Raw genomic sequence first — 18,848 nt, 5'->3', positions numbered from 1 at the left:
CTTGAGCACACTCTGAAATTGGCTGTAACGAACTAATGTTCGCTATACGAGACGTATGGGAAAAGTAAGGGCTGTTTGGTTGCAGTGTATTTAAATGTGAGCAGCTACGACAACGTTTCACGAATCCAGCTATATTTGTTGATTGTTTATGGAGTCGTATAAGTCACTGTTTTGTTTTAGTAGTGGTTTCTGAACTTAAAAAAGAATGCCCCTTCTAAGATAGTTGATCCTGCCAGCAGCGAAGTGCGTTCTGTAATTCGATATTTGTGTACAAGATGATCTGCAAATACACAAATTCTTTGGGAGCTGTGGCTGGTGTTCATGCCTACAGTAATGAGTGAAGGAAAGGTTAGATTATGTAGTCGAGACTTTCACATGAATCGCGCTGCGGCAATCCCAGTGTCCACACCCATGAAATCGAACAGAAACTGTCATTTGGCAGATAATTGTCGGCTGATGCGTTACTTTGGTAGAACTATTCGTAGCATATCTGTAACAATTTTGCTCATACAGAGATGTCACCATGCTCTATAAGAGAGTGCACACATATACATTTATACATCTACACCCATACTCCGCAAGCGGAGGGTACTTTGAGTACCTCTATCGGTTCTCCCTTCTATTCCAGTCTCGTATTGTTCGTGGAAAGAAAGATTGTCCGTATGCCTCTGTGTGGGCTCTAATCTCTCTGATTTTATCCTCATGGTCTCTTCGCGAGATATACGTAGGAGGGAGTAATATACTGCTTGACTCTTCGGTAAAGGTATGTTCTCGAAACTTTAACAAAAGCCCGTACCGAGCTACTGAGCGTCTCTCCCGCAGAGTCTTTCACTGGAGTTTATCTATCATCTTCGTAACGCTTTCGCGATTACTAAATGATCCTGTAACGGAGCGCGCTGCTCTCAATTGGATCTTCTCTATCTCTTCTATGAACCCTATCTGGTACGGATCCCACACTGCTGAGCAGTATTCAAGCAGTGGGCGAACAAGCGTACTGTAACCTGCTTCCTTTGTTTTCGGATTGCATTTCCTTAGGATTCTTCGAATCATTCTCAGTCTGGCATCTGCTTTACCGACGATCAGCTGTATATGACATTCCGTTTTAAATCACTCCTAATGCGTACTCCCAGATAATTTATGGTATTAACTGCTTCCCGTTGCTGACCTGCTATTTTGTAGCTAAATGATAAGGGATCTATCTTTCTATGTATTCGCAGCACATTACACTTGTCTACATTGAGATTGAATTGCCATTCCCTGCGCCATGCGCCAATTCGTTGCGGATCCTCCTGCATTTCAGTACAATTTTCCATTGTTACAACCTGACGATATACCACAGCATCATCCGCAAAAAGCCTCAGTGAAGTTGCGATGTCATCCACAAGGTCATTTATGTATATTGTGAATAGCAACGGTCCCACGACACTCCCCTGCGGCACACCTGAAATCACTCTTGCTTCGGAAAACTTGTCTCCGTTGAGAATGACATGCTGCGCTCTATTATCTACGAACTCTTCAGTCCAATCACACAATTGGTCTGATAGTCCATATGCATATAATGTGCAGGTCAGCGTGTTCGGTCAGATAGCTGGTTGGCCTGTGTAATAAAAAACTGAGTGGAAGGAGCAACAAACGAACTTTAACGAATGTATTGTGACGTCCGCAACGACCAAACACAACGATCAACAACGAGCAATAATGCAAAAAAAAAAAAAAAAAAAGCTGTCTAGGCGCTTCAGTCTGGAACCGCGCGACCGCTACGGTCGCAGGTTCGAATCCTGCGTCGGGCATGGATGTGTGTGATGTCATAAGGTTGGTTAGGTTTAAGTAGCTCTAAGTTCTAGGGGACTGATGACCTCAGCAGTTAAGTCCCATAGTGCTCAGAGCCATTTGAACCATTTTATAATGTGCAAGCCACCTTATACGAGGTCTCAAAAAAAAACGCCGAAATTTTGTCCACAAAATTTTTCCGCGCTTACCTTATTCTCCTTCACAACTGATACACCGCTCCCAAGGCCCACTTCCGGAAGCAGTCTTGGTACGCCTCTAGCTGGATCGAGCGATGCACATTCTCCAAATTTTCTTTTACTTCGTCTATCGTTGCAAATCTTCGGCCTTTCAACAGGGTTTTCAACTTTGGAAGTGAGAAAGGCCCGCATGGGCTACATACGAATTTTTATCTTTCTAATACGTATTTAGCGACTTCAATATTTCATAAAAACGCAGACTTTACCCAGAAAGTAGTTCTCACCCAGTTCAGACATGCAACTTTTGTGGCGTAAATTTGCATATTCCGAACAATTTTTAGCTTTCTAGTTCAATAGTCAACGCACTTACTTTTTAAGATCGTACGGCTGCAAAATATTAACGCGAATTCTTTACAGACGAATGGAAAAAATGGTAAAAGCCGACCTCGGGGAAGATCAGTTTGGATTCCGTAGAAATATTGGAACACGTGAGGCAATACTGACCCTACGACTTATCATAGAAAATAGATTAAGGAAAGGCAAACCTACGTTTCTAGCAAGTGTAGACTTCGAGAAAGCTTTTGACAAACTTTACTGGAATACTCTCTTTGAAATTCTGAAAGTTCCAGGGGTAAAATACTGGGAGCGAAAGGCTATTTACAATTTGTACAGAAACCAGATGGCAGTTATAAGAGTCGAGGGGGATGAAAGGGAAGCAGTGGTTGGGATGGGAGTGAGACAGGGTTGTAGCCTCCCCCCGATGTTATTCAATCTGTATATTGAGCAAGCAGTAAAGGAAACAAAAGAAAAATTCTGAGTAGGAATTAAAATCCATGGAGAAGAAATAAAAACTTTGAGGTTCACCGATGACATTGTAATTCTGTCAGAGACAGCAAAGGACTGAGAAGAGCAGTTGAACGGAATGGAGAGTGTCTTGAAGGGAGGATATAAGATGAACATCAACAAAAGCAAAATGAGGATAATGGAATGAAGTCGAATTAAGTCGGGTGATGCTGAGGGAATTAGATTAGGAAATGAGACACTTAAAGTAGTAAAGGAGTTTTGCTATTTGGGGAGCAAAATAACTGATGCTGGTCGAAGTAGAGAGGATATAAAATGTAGACTGGCAATGGCAAGGAAAGTGTTTCTGAAGAAGAGAAATTTGTTAACATCGAGTATAGATTTAAGTGTCAGGAAGTCGTTTCTGAAAGTATTTGTATGGAGTGTAGCCATGTATGGAAGTGAAACGTGGACGGTAAATAGTTTAGACAAGAAGAGAAGCTTTCGAAATATGGTGCTACATAAGAATGCTGAAGATTAGATGGGTAGAGCACATAACTAATGATGATGTAGTGTTGAATAGAATTGGGGAGAAGAGGAGTTTGTTGCACAACTTGACTAGAAGAAGGGATCGGTTGGTAGGACATGTTCTGAGGCATCAAAGGATCACCAATTTAGTACTGGAGGGCAACGTGGAGGGTAAAAATCGTAGAGGGAGACCAAGAGATGAATACACTAAACAGATACAGAAGGATGTAAATTGCAGTAAGTACTGGGAGATGAAGAAGCTTGCACAGGATAGAGTAGCATGGAGAGCTACATCAAACCAGTCTCAGGACTGAAGACCACAACAACAACAACAACAACATATTGACAGGAGTAGGTCGTAAGCAGCCTGTAACAATGCGTCCTGTCTCGTTCAGGGCTGTATCTCCATGTTTAGCATGCGCGGATTTTTGCCAGACGGGTGCTGCGTATTCTGCGGCGGAGAAACATAGTGCCAAGGCGGATGTTCAAAGCACTTTTGGCTGGGTACAAGTAAGGGGCCTCCACGAAGATGCTGCAAGGGTCATTATTGACAAAGAGAGGACGAGTTTTAGCACGATCGGCCGTAGACTAGGCGTTAGGAAGAATCCTAGCGGCGAATCCTTCCACCACCAGGACCAAAAAGAACAAAGGCTTTTATCAATAATATCCGGGGTAGCGATGAAGTGGAGATTTTCCCGTACGACCATTTCACGAGTGTACAGTGAATATCAGGAATCCGGTGAAACATCAAATCCCCGACATTACTACTGCCTGCAAGAACGGGACCAACGACGACTGAAGACAATCGTTCAGTGCTACAGAAGTGCAACCCTTCCGCAAATTGTTGCAGATTTCGATGCTGGGCCATCAACAAGTGTCAGTGTGAGAACCATTCGACGAAACAGCATTGTTATTGGCTTTCGGAGCCGAAGACCCACTCGTGTATCACTGAAGACTGCACGACACAAAGCTTTACGCCTCGCCTGCGCCCATCAACATCGACATGGGAATGTTGAGGCGTGGAAAACCGTTGCCTAGTCGGACAAGACTCGTTTCAAATTGTATCGAGCGGATGGACGTGTACGAGTATGGAGACAACCTCATAAATCCAAAGCTGTTTCACAGAGGAGGACTGCACGGTAGTTCCTTCTCTAGGTTGTTACACAGATGACAAAATGGTAGATATCGAAATAGACGACAGAGGGATAGAAAAACAATTAAAATCGCTCAAAAGAGGAAAGGCCGCTGGACCTGGTGGGATACCTGTTCGATTTTACACAGAGTACGCGAAGGAACTTGCTCCCCTTCTTGCAGCGGTGTACCGTAGGTCTCTAGAAGAGCGTAGCGTTTCAAAGAATTGGAAAGGGCCCCGGGACGTCCCCGTTTTCAAGAAGGGACGTCGAACAGATGTGCAGAACTATAGACCTATATCTCTAACGTCGATCAGTTGTAGAATTTTGGAACACGTGTTATGTTCGAGTATAATGACATTTCTGGAGACTAGAAATCTACTCTGTAGGAATCAGCATGGGTTTCGAAAAAGACGATCGTGTGAAACCCAGCTCGCGCTATTCGTCCACGAGACTCAGAGGGCCATAGACACGGGTTCCCAGGCAGATGCCGTGTTTCTTGATTTCCGCAAGGCGTTCGATACAGTTCCCCACAGTCGTTTAATGAACAAAGTAAGAGCATATAGACTATCACACCAATTGTGTGATTGGATTGAAGCGTTCCTAGATAACAGAACGCAGCATTTCATTCTCAATGGAGACAAGTCTTCCGAAGTAAGAGTGATTTCAGGTGTGCCGCAGGGGAGTGTCGTAGGACCGTTGCTATTCACAATATACATAAAAGACGTTGTGGATGACATCGGAAGTTCGCTGAGGCTTTTTGTGGATGATGCTGTAGTATATCGAGAGGTTGTAACAATGGAAAATTGTACTGAAATGCAGGAGGATCTGCAACGAATTGAAGCATGGTGCAGGGAATGGCAAAAAATGGTTCAAATGGCTCTGAGCACTATGGGACTTAACTTCTGAGGTCATCAGTCCCCTAGAGCTTAGAACTACTTAAACCTAACTAACCTAAGGACATCACACACATCCATGCCCGAGGCAGGATTCGAACCTGCGACCGTAGCGGTCACGCGGTTCCAGACTGTAGCGCCTTTAACTGCTTGGCCACACCGGCCGGAAGGGAATGGCAATTGAATCTCAATGTACACAAGTGTAATGTGCTGCGAATACAAAGAAAGAAAGATGCTTTATCATTTAGCTACAATATAGCAGGTCAGCAACTGGAAGCAGTTAATTCCGTGAATTATCTGGCAGTAGGTATTAGGAGTGATTTAAAATGGAATGATCATATAAAGTTCATCGTCGGTAAAGCAGATGCCAGATTGAGATTGATTGGAAGAATCCTAAGGAAATGCAATCCGAAAACAAAGGAAGTAGGTTACAGAACACTTGTTCGCCCACTGCTTGAATACTGCTCAGCGGTGTGGGATCCGTACCAGATAGGGTTGATAGAAGAGGTAGAGAAGATCCAACAGAGAGCAGCGCGCTTCGTTGTAGGATCATTTAGTAATCGCGAAAGCGTTACGGAGATGATAGATAAACTCCAGGGGAAGATTCTGCAAGAGAGACGCTCAGTGGCTCGGTACGGGCTTTTGTTGAAGGAGTCAAGCAGTATATTGCTCCCTCCTACGTATATCTCGCGAAGAGACCATGAGGATAAAATCAGAGAGATTAGAGCCCACACAGAGGCATACCGACAATCTTTCTGTTCACGCACAATACGAGACTGGAACAGAACGGAGAACCGATAGAGGTACTCAAGGTTGCCCCCGCCACACACCGTCAGGTGGTTTGCGGAGTATGGATGTAGATGTACATAACCTGCTATTGTTCAAATGGCTCTGAGCACAATGGGACTTACCTTCTGACGTCATCAGTCCCCTAACTTACCTAAGGACACCACACACATCCATACCCGTGGCAGGATTCGAACCTGCGACCGTAGCGGTTTCGCGGTTCCAGAGTGTAGCGCCTAGAACCGCTCGGACACTTCGGTCGGCCACGAGATTAAAATTAATGGGAGAACCGATAGAGGTACTCAAGATACCCTCCGCCACAGTCCGTCAGGTGGCTTGCGGAGTATGGATGTAGATGTAGATGACACTGCATGTGAGCGTGGGACTGTTCAAGCTGATGGAGGCTCTGTAGTGGTGTGGGCCGTGTGCAGTTGGAGTGACATGGGGCGCCTGATAGGTCTACATACGACTGACAGGTGACACGTACGTAAGTGTCCTGTCTGATCCAATGCATCCATTCATGTCCATTGTGCTTTCTAACGGACTTGGGCAATTCCAGCAGGACAATGCGACACCTCACACGTCCAGAACTGCTGCAGATTGCTCGAAGAACACTCTTCTGAGTGTAAGCACTTCCGCTGGCCACCAAACTGCTCAGGCATGGACATTATTGAGCGTATCTGGGATGCCTTGCAACGTGCTGTTCAGAAGAGATCTGCACCTCCTCACACTAGGGATTAATGGACAGCCCTGCGAGATTCATGGTGCGAGTTCCCTCCAGCACTAGTTCAGACATGCCACTTAAGTTGCGGAACTTCGGAGCGTTTGCCGGGGCTCCACCGTATATTAGGCAGGTGTACCAGTTTCGTTGGCTGTTCAGTGTATTTCTAGGGTTATACCATTTTACCCAAAAGGAGAGCGATTTGTAATCATGACGGAGCGGCCATTAGGAATAGCCCTGGTAATTCACAGTGACGAGAATGTATATATATGTATAGGGTGTTGCAAAAAGGTACGGCCAAACTTTCAGGAAACATTCCTCACACACAAATAAAGAAAAGATGTTATGTGGACATGTGTCCGGAAACGCTTAATTTCCATGTTAGAGCTCATTTTAGTTTCGTCAGTATGTACTGTACTTCCTAGATTCACCGCCAGTTGGCCCAATTGAAGGAAGGTAATGTTGACTTCGGTGCTTGTGTTGACATGCGACTCATAGCTCTACAGTGCTAGCATCAAGCACATCAGTACGTAGCATCAACAGGTTAGTGTTCATCACGAAGGTGGTTTTGCAGTCAATGCAATGTTTACATATGCGGAGTTGGGAGATGCCCATTTGATGTGTGGATTAGCGCGGGGCAATAGCCGTGGCACGGTACGTTTGTATCGAGACAGATATCCAGAACGAAGGTGTCCCGACAGGAAGACGTTCGAAGCAATTGATTGGCGTCTTAGGGAGCACGGAACATTCCAGCCTATGACTCTTGACTGGAGAAGACTTAGAAAGACGAGGACACCTGCAATGGAGGAGGCAATTCTTCGTGTAGTTGACGATAACCCTGATGTCAGCGTCAGAGAAGTTGCTGCTGTACAAGGTAACGTTGACCACGTCACTGTATGGAGAGTGCTACGGGAGAACCAGTTGTTTCCGTACCATGTACAGCGTGTGCAGGCACTATCAGCACCTGATTGGCCTCCACGAGTACACTTCTGCGGATGGTTCATCCAACAGTGTGTCAATCCTCATTTCAGTTCAAATGTTCTCTTTACGGATGATTCCAACGTGAACAAATTGTAAATTTTCACAATCAACATGTGTGGGCTGACGAGAATCCGCAAGCAATTGTGCAATCACGTCATCAACACAGATTTTCTGTGAACGTTTCGGCAGGCATTGTCGGTGATGTCTCGTTTGGGCCCCATGTTCTTCCACCTACGGTCAATGGAGCACGTTATCATGATTTCATACGGGATACTCTACCTGTGCTGCTAGAACATGTGCCTTTACAAGTACGACACAACATGTGGTTCATGCACGATGGAGCTCCTGCACATTTCAGTCGAAGTGTTGGTACGCTTCTCAACAGCAGATTCGGTGACCGATGGATTGGTAGAGGCGGACCAATTCCGTGGCCTCCACGCTCTCCTGACCTCAACCCTCTTGACTTTCATTTATGGGGGCATTTGAAAGCTCTTGTCTACGCAACCCCGGTACCAAATGTAGAGACTCTTCGTGCTCGTATTGTGGACGGATGTGATACAATACGCCATTCTCCAGGGCTGCATCAGCGCACCAGGGATTCCATGCGAGGCAGGATGGATGCACATATCCTCACTAACGGAGGACATTTTGAACATTTCCTGTAACAAAATTTTTGAATTCACGCTGGCACGTTCTGTTTGCTGTGAGTTTCCGTTCCATGATTAATGTGATTTGAAGAGAAGTAATAAAATGAACTCTAACATGGAAAGTAAGCGTTTCCGGACACATGTCCACATAACATATTTTCTTTCTTTGTGTGAGAGGAATGTTTCCTGAAAGTTTGGCCGTATCTTTTTGTAACACCGTATATATATATATATATATATGTGTGTGTGTGTGTGTGTGTGTGTGTGTGTGTGATACGCTGACCTGACCGCTGCCGCCCCCGGTGTGTTGCAGAGAGACTAGAGCTGGACCTGAACAACTCGGCGGCGCCGACGCCCGGGCTGGTGGGCGTCTCCCAGTGGGTCGGCAGCGGCGGCGTCGCGACGCTGGATGACGTCAGCAGGTAGGCGCGCTCTCCGCCGTCCGCTCTTAATGTCTGCTCACTGCATCGATCGGCCCACCTGGCCACAGCGGGCGTTCTCCGTCGTAGCTGCTGCGACCGTCTCCGATGCCATCTCGGCTCTTTACAGACGGGCAGCGCGGCCCTTACAAGGCAAAGTGGTAGACAAGTTTACTTCAATATCTCCTGAAGCTGGCTTCTCCAACCCCAGTGTCCGCAGCTTGCGGTCTCGTAGCTAGCGTTGCTGCCTCTGGATCACAGGGTCCCAGGTTCGTTTCCCGGCCGGGTTGGGGATTTTCTCTGCCCAGGGTCTGGGTGTTTGTGTTGTCCTCATCATTTCATCACCATCATTCGTGACAGTGGCGCGACTGGACTGTTACAAAACTTGGGACTTCCTACGGGCGCTGATGACCGCGCTTGTTGAGCGCCCCACAAACCAAACATCATCATCATCATCATCAGTGTTGTGTTGGCAGAAGAGCCAACACCGTGTTACGAGAGGAGGCCGAAATGCACGCGTTTTAGCTCACGCAGGCTGGCGTGAGGGGGGAAGTACTGTACTGACGTGAGGTCTGGAACATGACAAGGAATGAGAATTCAGAAAGCGGACGTAATTAGTTTCATACCTAACTTTAATCCATTAATGATGAACGTCGCTCTTGACGGTACATGATTCACAATATTACCTTTTCAGAATTATAGTAATTGCAGTTCCTTCTCTAAATCCTCGCGCAAACGAAAAAATGTCTGACATCGAAATAAGTGTCCAAGGAATAGAAAAGCAACTGGAATCACTCAACAGAGGAAAGTCCACTGGACCTGACGGGATACCAATTCGATTCTACACAGAGTACGCGAAAGAACTTGCCCCCCTTCTAACAGCCGTGTACCGCAAGTCTCTAGAGGAACGGAGGGTTCCAAATGATTGGAAAAGAGCACAGGTAGTCCCAGTCTTCAAGAAGGGTCGTCGAGCAGATGCGCAAAACTATAGACCTATATCTCTGACGTCGATCTATTCTAGAATTTTAGAACATGTTTTTTGCTCGAGTATCATGTCGTTTTTGCTCGAGTATCATGTCGTTTTGGAAACCCAGAATCTACTATGTAGGAATCAACATGGATTCCGGAAACAGCGGTCGTGTGAGACCCAACTCGCTTTATTTGTTCATGAGACCCAGAAAATATTAGATATAGGCTCCCAGGTAGATGCTATTTTTCTTGACTTCCGGAAGGCGTTCGATACAGTTCCGCACTGTCGCCTGATAAACAAAGTAAGAGCCTACGGAATATCAGACCAACTGTGTGGCTGGATTGAAGAGTTTTTAGCAAACAGAACATAGCATGTTGTTATCAATGGAGAGACGTCTACAGACGTTAACGTAACTTCTGGCGTCCACAGGGGAGTGTTATGGGACCATTGCTTTTCACAATATATCTAAATGACCTAGTAGATAGTGTCGGAAGTTCCATGCGGCTTTTCGCGGATGATGCTGTAGTATACACAGAAGATGCAGCATTAGAAAATTATAGCGAAATGCAGGAAGATCTGCAGCAGATAGGCACTTGGTGCAGGGAGTGGCAACTGTTCCTTAACGTAGACAAATGTAATGTATTGCGAATACATAGAAAGAAGGATCCTTTATTGTATGATTATATGATAGCAGAACAAACACTGGCAGCAGTTACTTCTGTAAAATATCTGGGAGTATGCGTGCGGAACGATTTGAAGTGGAATGATCATATAAAATTAATTGTTAGTAAGGCGGGTACCAGGTTGAGATTCATTGGGAGAGTGCTTAGAAAATGTAGTCCATTAACAAAGGAGGTGGCTTACAAAACACTCGTTCGACCTATACTTGAGTATTGCTCATCAGTGTGGGATCCGCACCAGATCGGGTTGACGGAGGAGATAGAGAAGATCCAAAGAAGAGCGGCGCGTTTCGTCACAGGGTTATTTGGTAACCGTGATAGCGTTACGGAGATGTTTAATAAACTCAAATGGCAGACTCTGCAAGAGAGGCGCTCTGCATCGCGGTGTAGCTTGCTCGCCAGGTTTCGAGAGGGTGCGTTTCTGGATGAGTTGTCGAATATATTGCTTCCCCCTACTTATACCTCTCGAGGAGATCACGAATGTAAAATTAGAGAGATTAGAGCGCGCACGGAGGCTTTCAGACAGTCGTTCTTCCCGCGAACCATACGCGACTGGAACAGGAAAGGGAGGTAATGACAGTGGCACGTAAAGTGCCCTCCGCCACACACCGTTGGGTGGCTTGCGGAGTATAAATGTAGATGTAGATGTAGAATATGGCGCCTTGCTAGGTAGTACCAAATGACGTAGCTGAAGGCTATGCTAAACTGTCGTCTCTGCAAATGAGAGCGTATGTAGACAGTGAACCATCGCTAGCAAAGTCGGCTGTCCAACTGGGGCGAGTGCTAGGGAGTCTCTCTAGACTAGACCTGCCGTGTGGCGGCGCTCGGTCTGCAATCACTGATAGTGGCGACACGCGGGTCCGACGTATACTAACGGACCGCGGCCGATTGAAAGGCTACCACCTAGCAAGTGCGGTGTCTGGCGGTGACACCACAATCATCACCCGATCCCAGTTTCCCTACCTCAAATGGTCAAGTGAAGCATTCTCTATGTCCTGTTACATTTTTACACGCTCTTATGGAAACACCCTGTATACAACGTTTAAAAACGCTTGTAACGTTTAAAAATCCCCGAGGCGACGTAGATGACACCCTGAGACAAGTACTCGTAATTTAATATGAGACAAATGGGGCCGCAACTGTCGGGAAGTTTTTTTTTTTTTTTTTTTTTTTTTGTTCACAGACTTTTAAATAATCTAAAAAATATCTCAATCTAAACGCATGCCACACCGACATGAGCACACTGCTTGAGTTAGGTCGATTACGTGCCACAGACCTATAGTCTCTACTGCTGCTCGTGCAGCGAGGTAACATCTGGTGACGTCACATGTTCATCATTTGTTATCCACTTTTAAGGAGTTCCCCGACATTTGCGACCCAACGTCACTTATGTTTAATCATTTGTTTCAGCGTCGTCTACATCGCTTCGAGAGTTTTAAACGTGGAGAAGTACCACTGTATGCATACACTGAAGGAGAAGAAATCGCAACACCAAGAGAAGCTGTGCAAAATAAACGAAAGCTGATAAACGTTTTCCTCCATTTAAAAAACGATGTCTATTTTAATTTCGGAGGACACTATCATTAACACCTGTCTGACAAGGAGACGGCACGACCGTGGGCTTGGGGATTTGTCCGAAATTTGGTGTGGTGAAAGGCGACCCCTAACACCTCACGTGGTTAACATATTAGGACGCACTACCCGGAAAATCCAGGGGAAAAATCGATCCAAAGTTTTTTAGATGCCTTATGAGTATACAGTGTTAGTCCATTGCCGAGCCGCCGTCTGGCCTAGATGGATAGGGTTCGGACTCTAACGCCAGATGTCTCGGGTTCGATTCCTCCTCCGGCACTTTTTTTTCTGTTTCATTTTCTTCTGTTATTCCACAATTATTATCTTTAACAAATTAGTTACATTATTGAATAAAAAAGATTTTCTTTTTGTCGAACAACACAATTCATTGCGGTGGGTTTTCCATTTTTCATTGTAAAGTATATGAGGAGAAACATTGGGTTTTTAATCAGAATAATAAAGTCGATTGGGAAACATTCAATTTTTATACATGTAATAATTATAAACAAGAACATAGCATCGCGAGAGATTTCTTTCGAAGATGTCGATGCAATTAAATTATTTTCCGTCAACAGCTTTTCATAATACACCACTGCGTCCTTCATCGTAATTTTGATAGATCACTATGAATGGATTCTTCAGGAATTTCTTCCCCTGTTCCAGACGAGCCAGCAACTTCTTCAGTCGACATGTTTAACCTCGGATCGGAATAAAACGTTGAAATTTGAAACAGGCACGTCTGTTCGCGACGAAATCGAAAAGCAAACTGCCGTTTACTTCTCAAGGCCCGCGCACAGTCCTATGCGCAGATGACCGTTATAATCCCAAGGGGACCCTTACAAAGCCCCTTTAAACCTTGAAACGCCATAAAACGAAATAGAACAACGAACACGAATATTTTTCAGTGAACGAAAAACTTTACGTTCTTGAGCTAAAATAATGTTTTAAAATAATGTAGGTTTGAGAAACTTTCTGAATAATTGGTGCAATAACCAAAGAAAACGAAACAGAAGAAAAAAACTGCCACAGGAGGAATCGAACACGAGACCTCTGTCGTAAGAATCCGAGCCCTTAACACCTAGGCCAGATGGCGGGTCGGCAGTGGACTAACATTTTATACTCACAAGGCACCTACGAAACTTTGGATCGATTTTTCCCGGGATTTTCTGGGTAGTGCGTCCTAGGATTTTAACCAAGTGATGTGTTTAGGGGGTCCTCTTTCACCACACAAATTTGCGGACAAATCCCCGACCCCACGGTCGTGCCGTCTCCTTGTTAGATCTGTAGTGGGAGGAGTCATACCAGATGCTTTACTCAGATTCTTTATTCACCATTGACCACCTGAGGTGGAATAGGCAATTTACATTGATATCATATAATATTTTCCTTGAATAGTACCTTAAAGCTAAATGAGCATTGCACATAGTGCCATAGATGATAACATAGACCATAACATAAGATAAATACATTCAGTGACATCACATAATGAAATCCTTAAAAATTAATGTCAGTTGATTTTATATTCATAAATTCTGTTATATTGCAAAAAGGATTGATTAGTAGCTTGTTGCTGAAGCTACTTATGTGAGCCGACCGAGAAGAAAATGGAAGTTTATTAAATATTTTTAATTTATTAGATGGGAATTCCCTGTTCTTGTCAGCCTGTGGCTAGCACCAGAGGGAGGGTTTACTTGACACTTGGCGAATCGTAACTCAGCTCCATAAAAGTATAAAACAGTAGGGAAGAGTCGGGAAGGATTCAGCGCTTACAGAACGAGGCCATGACGTTAGATTCACGGATTTTATTATTTCCTTGTCGTCAGATATGGGATGTTCAGTAATCGTGGCTTCTCGGTTTGCTACACAATCAGATAGTCGTATTAATGAGTTTTATTACAATAAGCAAACATACGAAGGTCACTCCTAAAGAAATGCACACTATTTTTGTAAAAATACAGTTTTCATTGTGCATGTGCGAAAGTTTTGCGCCTGCCGGTGTGGCCGAGCGGTTCTAGGCGCTTCAGTCTGGAACCGCGCCACCGCAACGGTCGCAGGTTCGAACCCTGCCTCGGGCATGGATGTGTGTGATGTCCTTAGGTTAGTTAGGTTTAAGTAATTTTAAGTTCTAGAGGACTGATGACCACAGATGTTGAGTTCCATAGTGCTCAGAGCCATTTAATCATGTTGAGAGTTTTGCAGTGTGTAGATAGGAGGCTTGTTTTTTTAAGTAAGTACCGTTTTGAAATTAAAAAAAGACGTGCTAAGATATCCCAATAATTTTATTTTTACATGAAAGCCTGTACCTTATCTACGCCATTACAGTCTGATTCTTCCTTGTTTACGTTGTGTACTGAGTGTTTAAGATGCCTCCGGTAATCGTGAGTCCCGGCGATTGTGAAGTACGGGCTGTTATAAGATTTCTTAGTCCTAAAGGACCAAAAGCGATCGATATTCATCGTGAGATCTGTGCAGTTTACGGAGAAAACATTATTAGTGATGGAATGGTAAGAAAGTGGGTGAGAGCATTTAAAGATGGCCGCACATATGTGCACGATGAACAACGGAGTGGGCGTCCTTCGGTCGTTAATGAAAGTTTGGTGCAGCAAGTGGACAATAAGGTGAGAGAAAACAGACGCTTTACGATTTCCTCCTTGCGGGATGACTTTCCTAATGTTTCTGGTAGTGTTTTGTATGGCACTGTGACCGAGCACTTGAATGACCGAAAATTGTGCCCACGTTGGGTACCGAAAATGTTGACGGATGTGCACAAATCCAAACGTTTAGACAGTGCATTGACTTACCTCGAACGGTACCACAACGACGGTGATGATTTCTTAAGCCAAATTGTTACGGGTGATGAAACATGGGTGGCCTACGTCACACCAGAATCAAAGTAACAGTCCATGGAAGTTGAGCAAGGGCTACGTTTTGCTGGAAGACAATGCCCGTCCGCAGGTGGCGAATCAGACCAAACATCTCGTCACATCTTTTCGATGAGAAACTCTGGATCATCCTCTCTACAGCCTCGATCTTGCGCCCAGTGACTGCCATCTGTTCCTGCACTTGAAGAAACACCTGGGCGGTCAGCGTCTTCAAGACGGTGACGAAGTCAAAACAATGGTGATGCAGTGGTAAACGAGTCAGTCGGCAGACTTCTATGAGGAGGGTATTCAAAAACTGGTACAACGTTATGACAAGTGCCTCGAATTGACGGAAATTATGTAGAAAAGTAGATTAAGGTACAGACTTTCATGTAAAAATAAAATTATTGAGATGTCTTAGTTCTCCAGAACTTAGAACTACATAAACCTAACTAACCTGAGAACATTAAGTTCTAGGGGACTGATGACCTCAGAAGTTAAGTCCCATAGTGCTCAGAGTCATTTTTGAACCGGTTTCGGCTTACCGCCATCTTTTGATCTGTTGTAAATACAGAGGGGTCCCGAAAAATGTATCCACTGTTTAAAAGTCCATAACTGGCAAACTAATTGACGGAGTTGTCTCAAACTAATTGACGGAGTTGTCTCATCTTTGGTAGTGGAATAGTTTGTAGTTCCGCCAATCGCCACACAAGCGTTGTGTTGCGTTGTTTTATTTTGTCAGATGACAGTCGCCAGATAGTCAGTGTTTTTGTTCTTAGTTGCACCTAGTTACTCTAGTAAAAATGGCTGGCGCAAGGCTTACATTCGATGAAGGGAAGTCAGTTTTGAAGTGGTATTTTAAGTACGAAAACATTAACGAGGTTCAACGGCAATGGCGAAATGAGTGTCAAACAGAGCCACCGATACATTTAATGATTCGTCGCATTCGAGACAAATTTGAAGCCGAAGGCTGTGTTAAAGATGTACACAAACAACGATCTGGACGACCTGTAAGAGTAACAAGTCCAGCTAACTCACATCGTGTGTCACAACAATTCACTCGCTCACCACAGAAGTCTGTGAGGCAGTGTGCCCGTGAAACTGGAGTGAGTCGCTCAAGTGTTCGTCGAATTTTGAAGACAGCAAAGTGGAAGTGCTACATCCCACGACTGCTACACGCAATGAACGAGGACGACCCAGATCGTAGAATGGAGTACTGCGAGTGGTCTACTAACACGGTGCTCAACGATGAAGAGTTTGCAGAGATGATTGTGTGGTCCGATGAGGCACAGTTCAAACTCAATGGTACAGTAAATCGCCACAATTGCATCTACTGGGCCGCCGAAAATCCGAACTTCGATGCAGACAAAGCTGTGAATTTGCCAGGAGTAAATGTGTGGTGTGGGTTGTCTTACCGGGGCTTGATTGGGCCATTCTTCTTTGACAGCACAATTACCGGTGAGGTGTACCTTCAGAGGCTTTAGACATCCGTTTTACCTGCCATCCGAGACTTGTATGGAGACGGGAGAGTTTACTTTCAACAAGATGGTGCCCCAGCCCACTACCAAATCGTGTTAGGGCGTATCTCGCCGAAAATCTACCAGGAAGATGGATAGGCCGTAGAGTATCCACCACATTCCCCAGACCTAACTCCTCTGGACTTTTACCTGCGGGGAATACTGAAGGACATCGTTTATCGACAAAAGCCACGCACATTGGATAAACTTCGAGAATCCATCTTACCTTCATGTGCAAATATCCAACTGAACACGTTGCAGTCAGTAGTTCGTGCTGCAGGTCGGCGGCATCGTTTGTGTGTGGATGTTGATGGTGACCATTTGGAACACCTACACTGATATCTTTGAGTTGGACTTAAAGCTACACTTTCACCAAAAATGAGACAACTCCGTGAATTAGCTTGCAAGTTATGGACTTTTAAACAGTGGATACATTTTTTGGACCCCTCTGTATAAATATTGCGTAAGCGACTAGGTTCAGTTAGTTAAGACTGTATCTATACAGTATCAATGATGCATGAAATATAAAAATATAAATTATTTGTAGCCATGTATAGCAGCCGTACATACCGTTAAGATATTCTGATAAAAAATCTTCGTCAAGTTAAACATGTGAGTACATGGTATGTGCTGATAAAAATCAGATTGCGTTACGTATTTATACAGGAACCTATTGCCAGCAGAAAGCACTTTAGCTAGAGAACATATTAACCAGTGTCGCCAATATAAAGATTGAAATGCAGTATGCACCGTCTTTGGGGCAACGGCCTTGCCGCAGTGGATTCACTGGTTCCCGTCACATCACCGAAGTTAAGCGCTGTCAGGCGTGGCCGGTACTTGGATGGGTGACCATCAAGGCCGCCATGTGCTGTTGCCATTTTTCGGGGTGCAGTCAGCCTCGTGATGCCAATTGAGGAGCTACTCGACCGAACACTAGCGGCTCCGGTCAAAGAAAACCATCATAACGACTGGGAGAGCGGTGTGCTGACCCCACCCCCCTCCTATCCGCATCCTCATCTGAGGATGACACGGCGGTCGGATGGTCCCGATGGGCTACTTTTGGCCTGAAGACGGAGTGCAATGCACTGTCTTTAGTTAAAAACATATGCTGATATGCTATTGTGAAATTGGACTCCTACTTGAAATCCATAAAAACCACAATTACTGTACAATACAGTCCTTAGACTGGTTAGGTAACGTACAGCCTTTTATGAATGCCAGTATAAAACGTATCGTTTGTAATCCAGATCGCGTTCAAATTTCGTCGAATGGTTTTGAAGTGTCCCTAGAGCTTCCACCCTGTACACCAGAGCAAAAATTGCGATTGCACTGCACTCCAAAGGTGTGTGATCACGTTTGATGGAAATGCAGCCGCATAATGGACTAAAAGAAGGCTGAATGGTCTAGGAGTGTCAGAAAAGTCAAAGGATGTCCAGAACATCTTTTGAGTTGTTCATCGCAATGTGAACTGTCCTTTTCGAACGCTAAATGTGTGGGACTCGACGCCTCAGGGGAAAGGGTGGTTTCACTGACGCCCTTCACGCCACCTGGTCAGGCCTTTTCGGGCGGATTCCGAGCAGTTCCGTGTGACTGAAAATGTTTTCCTCTATAAGCCGTAAGAAAATCGTGTGTTTTCAATGCCGAGTGTTGCGGTTCCAACATCCCTCGCAAACGCCTCAAGAGAAGGTGTGTGTGTGTGTGTGTGTGAGAGAGAGAGAGAGAGAGAGAGAGAGAGAGAGAGGGCGAACGCGCGCGCGCTCTGTTTGTTCTCTCGGACTTGACGGACATTAAAATCATTTATATGTGAAACGATAATTAAATAGACACCCTAGCTGCAAACAGGCGTTGATGTACGAGGCCAGTTCAATAAGTAATGCTACACATTTTTTTTCTCGGCCAATTTTGGTTGAAAAAACCGGAAATTTCTTGTGGAATATTTTCAAACATTCCCGCTTCGTCTCGTATAGTTCCATTGACTTCCGACAGGTGGCAGCGCTGTACGGAGCTGTTAAAATGGCGTCTGTAACGGATGTGCGTTGCAAACAACGGTCAGTGATAGAGTTTCTTTTGGCGGAAAACCAGGGCATCTCAGATATTCATAGGCGCTTGCAGAATGTCTACGGTGATCTGGCAGTGGACAAAAGCACGGTGAGTCGTTGGGCAAAGCGTGTGTCATCATCGCCGCAAGGTCAAGCAAGACTGTCTGATCTCCCGCGTGCGGGCCGGCCGTGCACAGCTGTGACTCGTGCAATGGCGGAGCGTGCGAACACACTCGTTCGAGATGATCGACGGATCACCATCAAACAACTCAGTGCTCAACTCGACATCTCTGTTGGTAGTGCTGTCACAATTGTTCACCAGTTGGGATATTCAAAGGTTTGTTCCCGTTGGGT

At 45.0% G+C, this 18,848-nt stretch overlaps 1 protein-coding gene across 1 annotated transcript in view; it reads left to right on the top strand.

Moving 5' to 3' along the window:
• Nucleotides 1–18,848, top strand: part of LOC124552268 (serine-rich adhesin for platelets-like) — an 820,531-nt gene that overhangs the window by 374,895 nt on the left and 426,788 nt on the right. The window contains exon 3 of the mRNA XM_047126548.1: nt 8,750–8,858. Coding sequence (XP_046982504.1) covers nt 8,750–8,858 — 109 coding nt within the window. The remainder of the gene's footprint in view (nt 1–8,749; nt 8,859–18,848) is intronic.

This window comes from Schistocerca americana, chromosome 10 (assembly GCF_021461395.2).
Source record: "Schistocerca americana isolate TAMUIC-IGC-003095 chromosome 10, iqSchAmer2.1, whole genome shotgun sequence".
NCBI classification, from domain to species: domain Eukaryota; kingdom Metazoa; phylum Arthropoda; class Insecta; order Orthoptera; family Acrididae; genus Schistocerca; species Schistocerca americana.
Note: the sequence above shows the minus strand (reverse complement) of the source record. Positions and strands in the feature narration are given on the sequence as shown.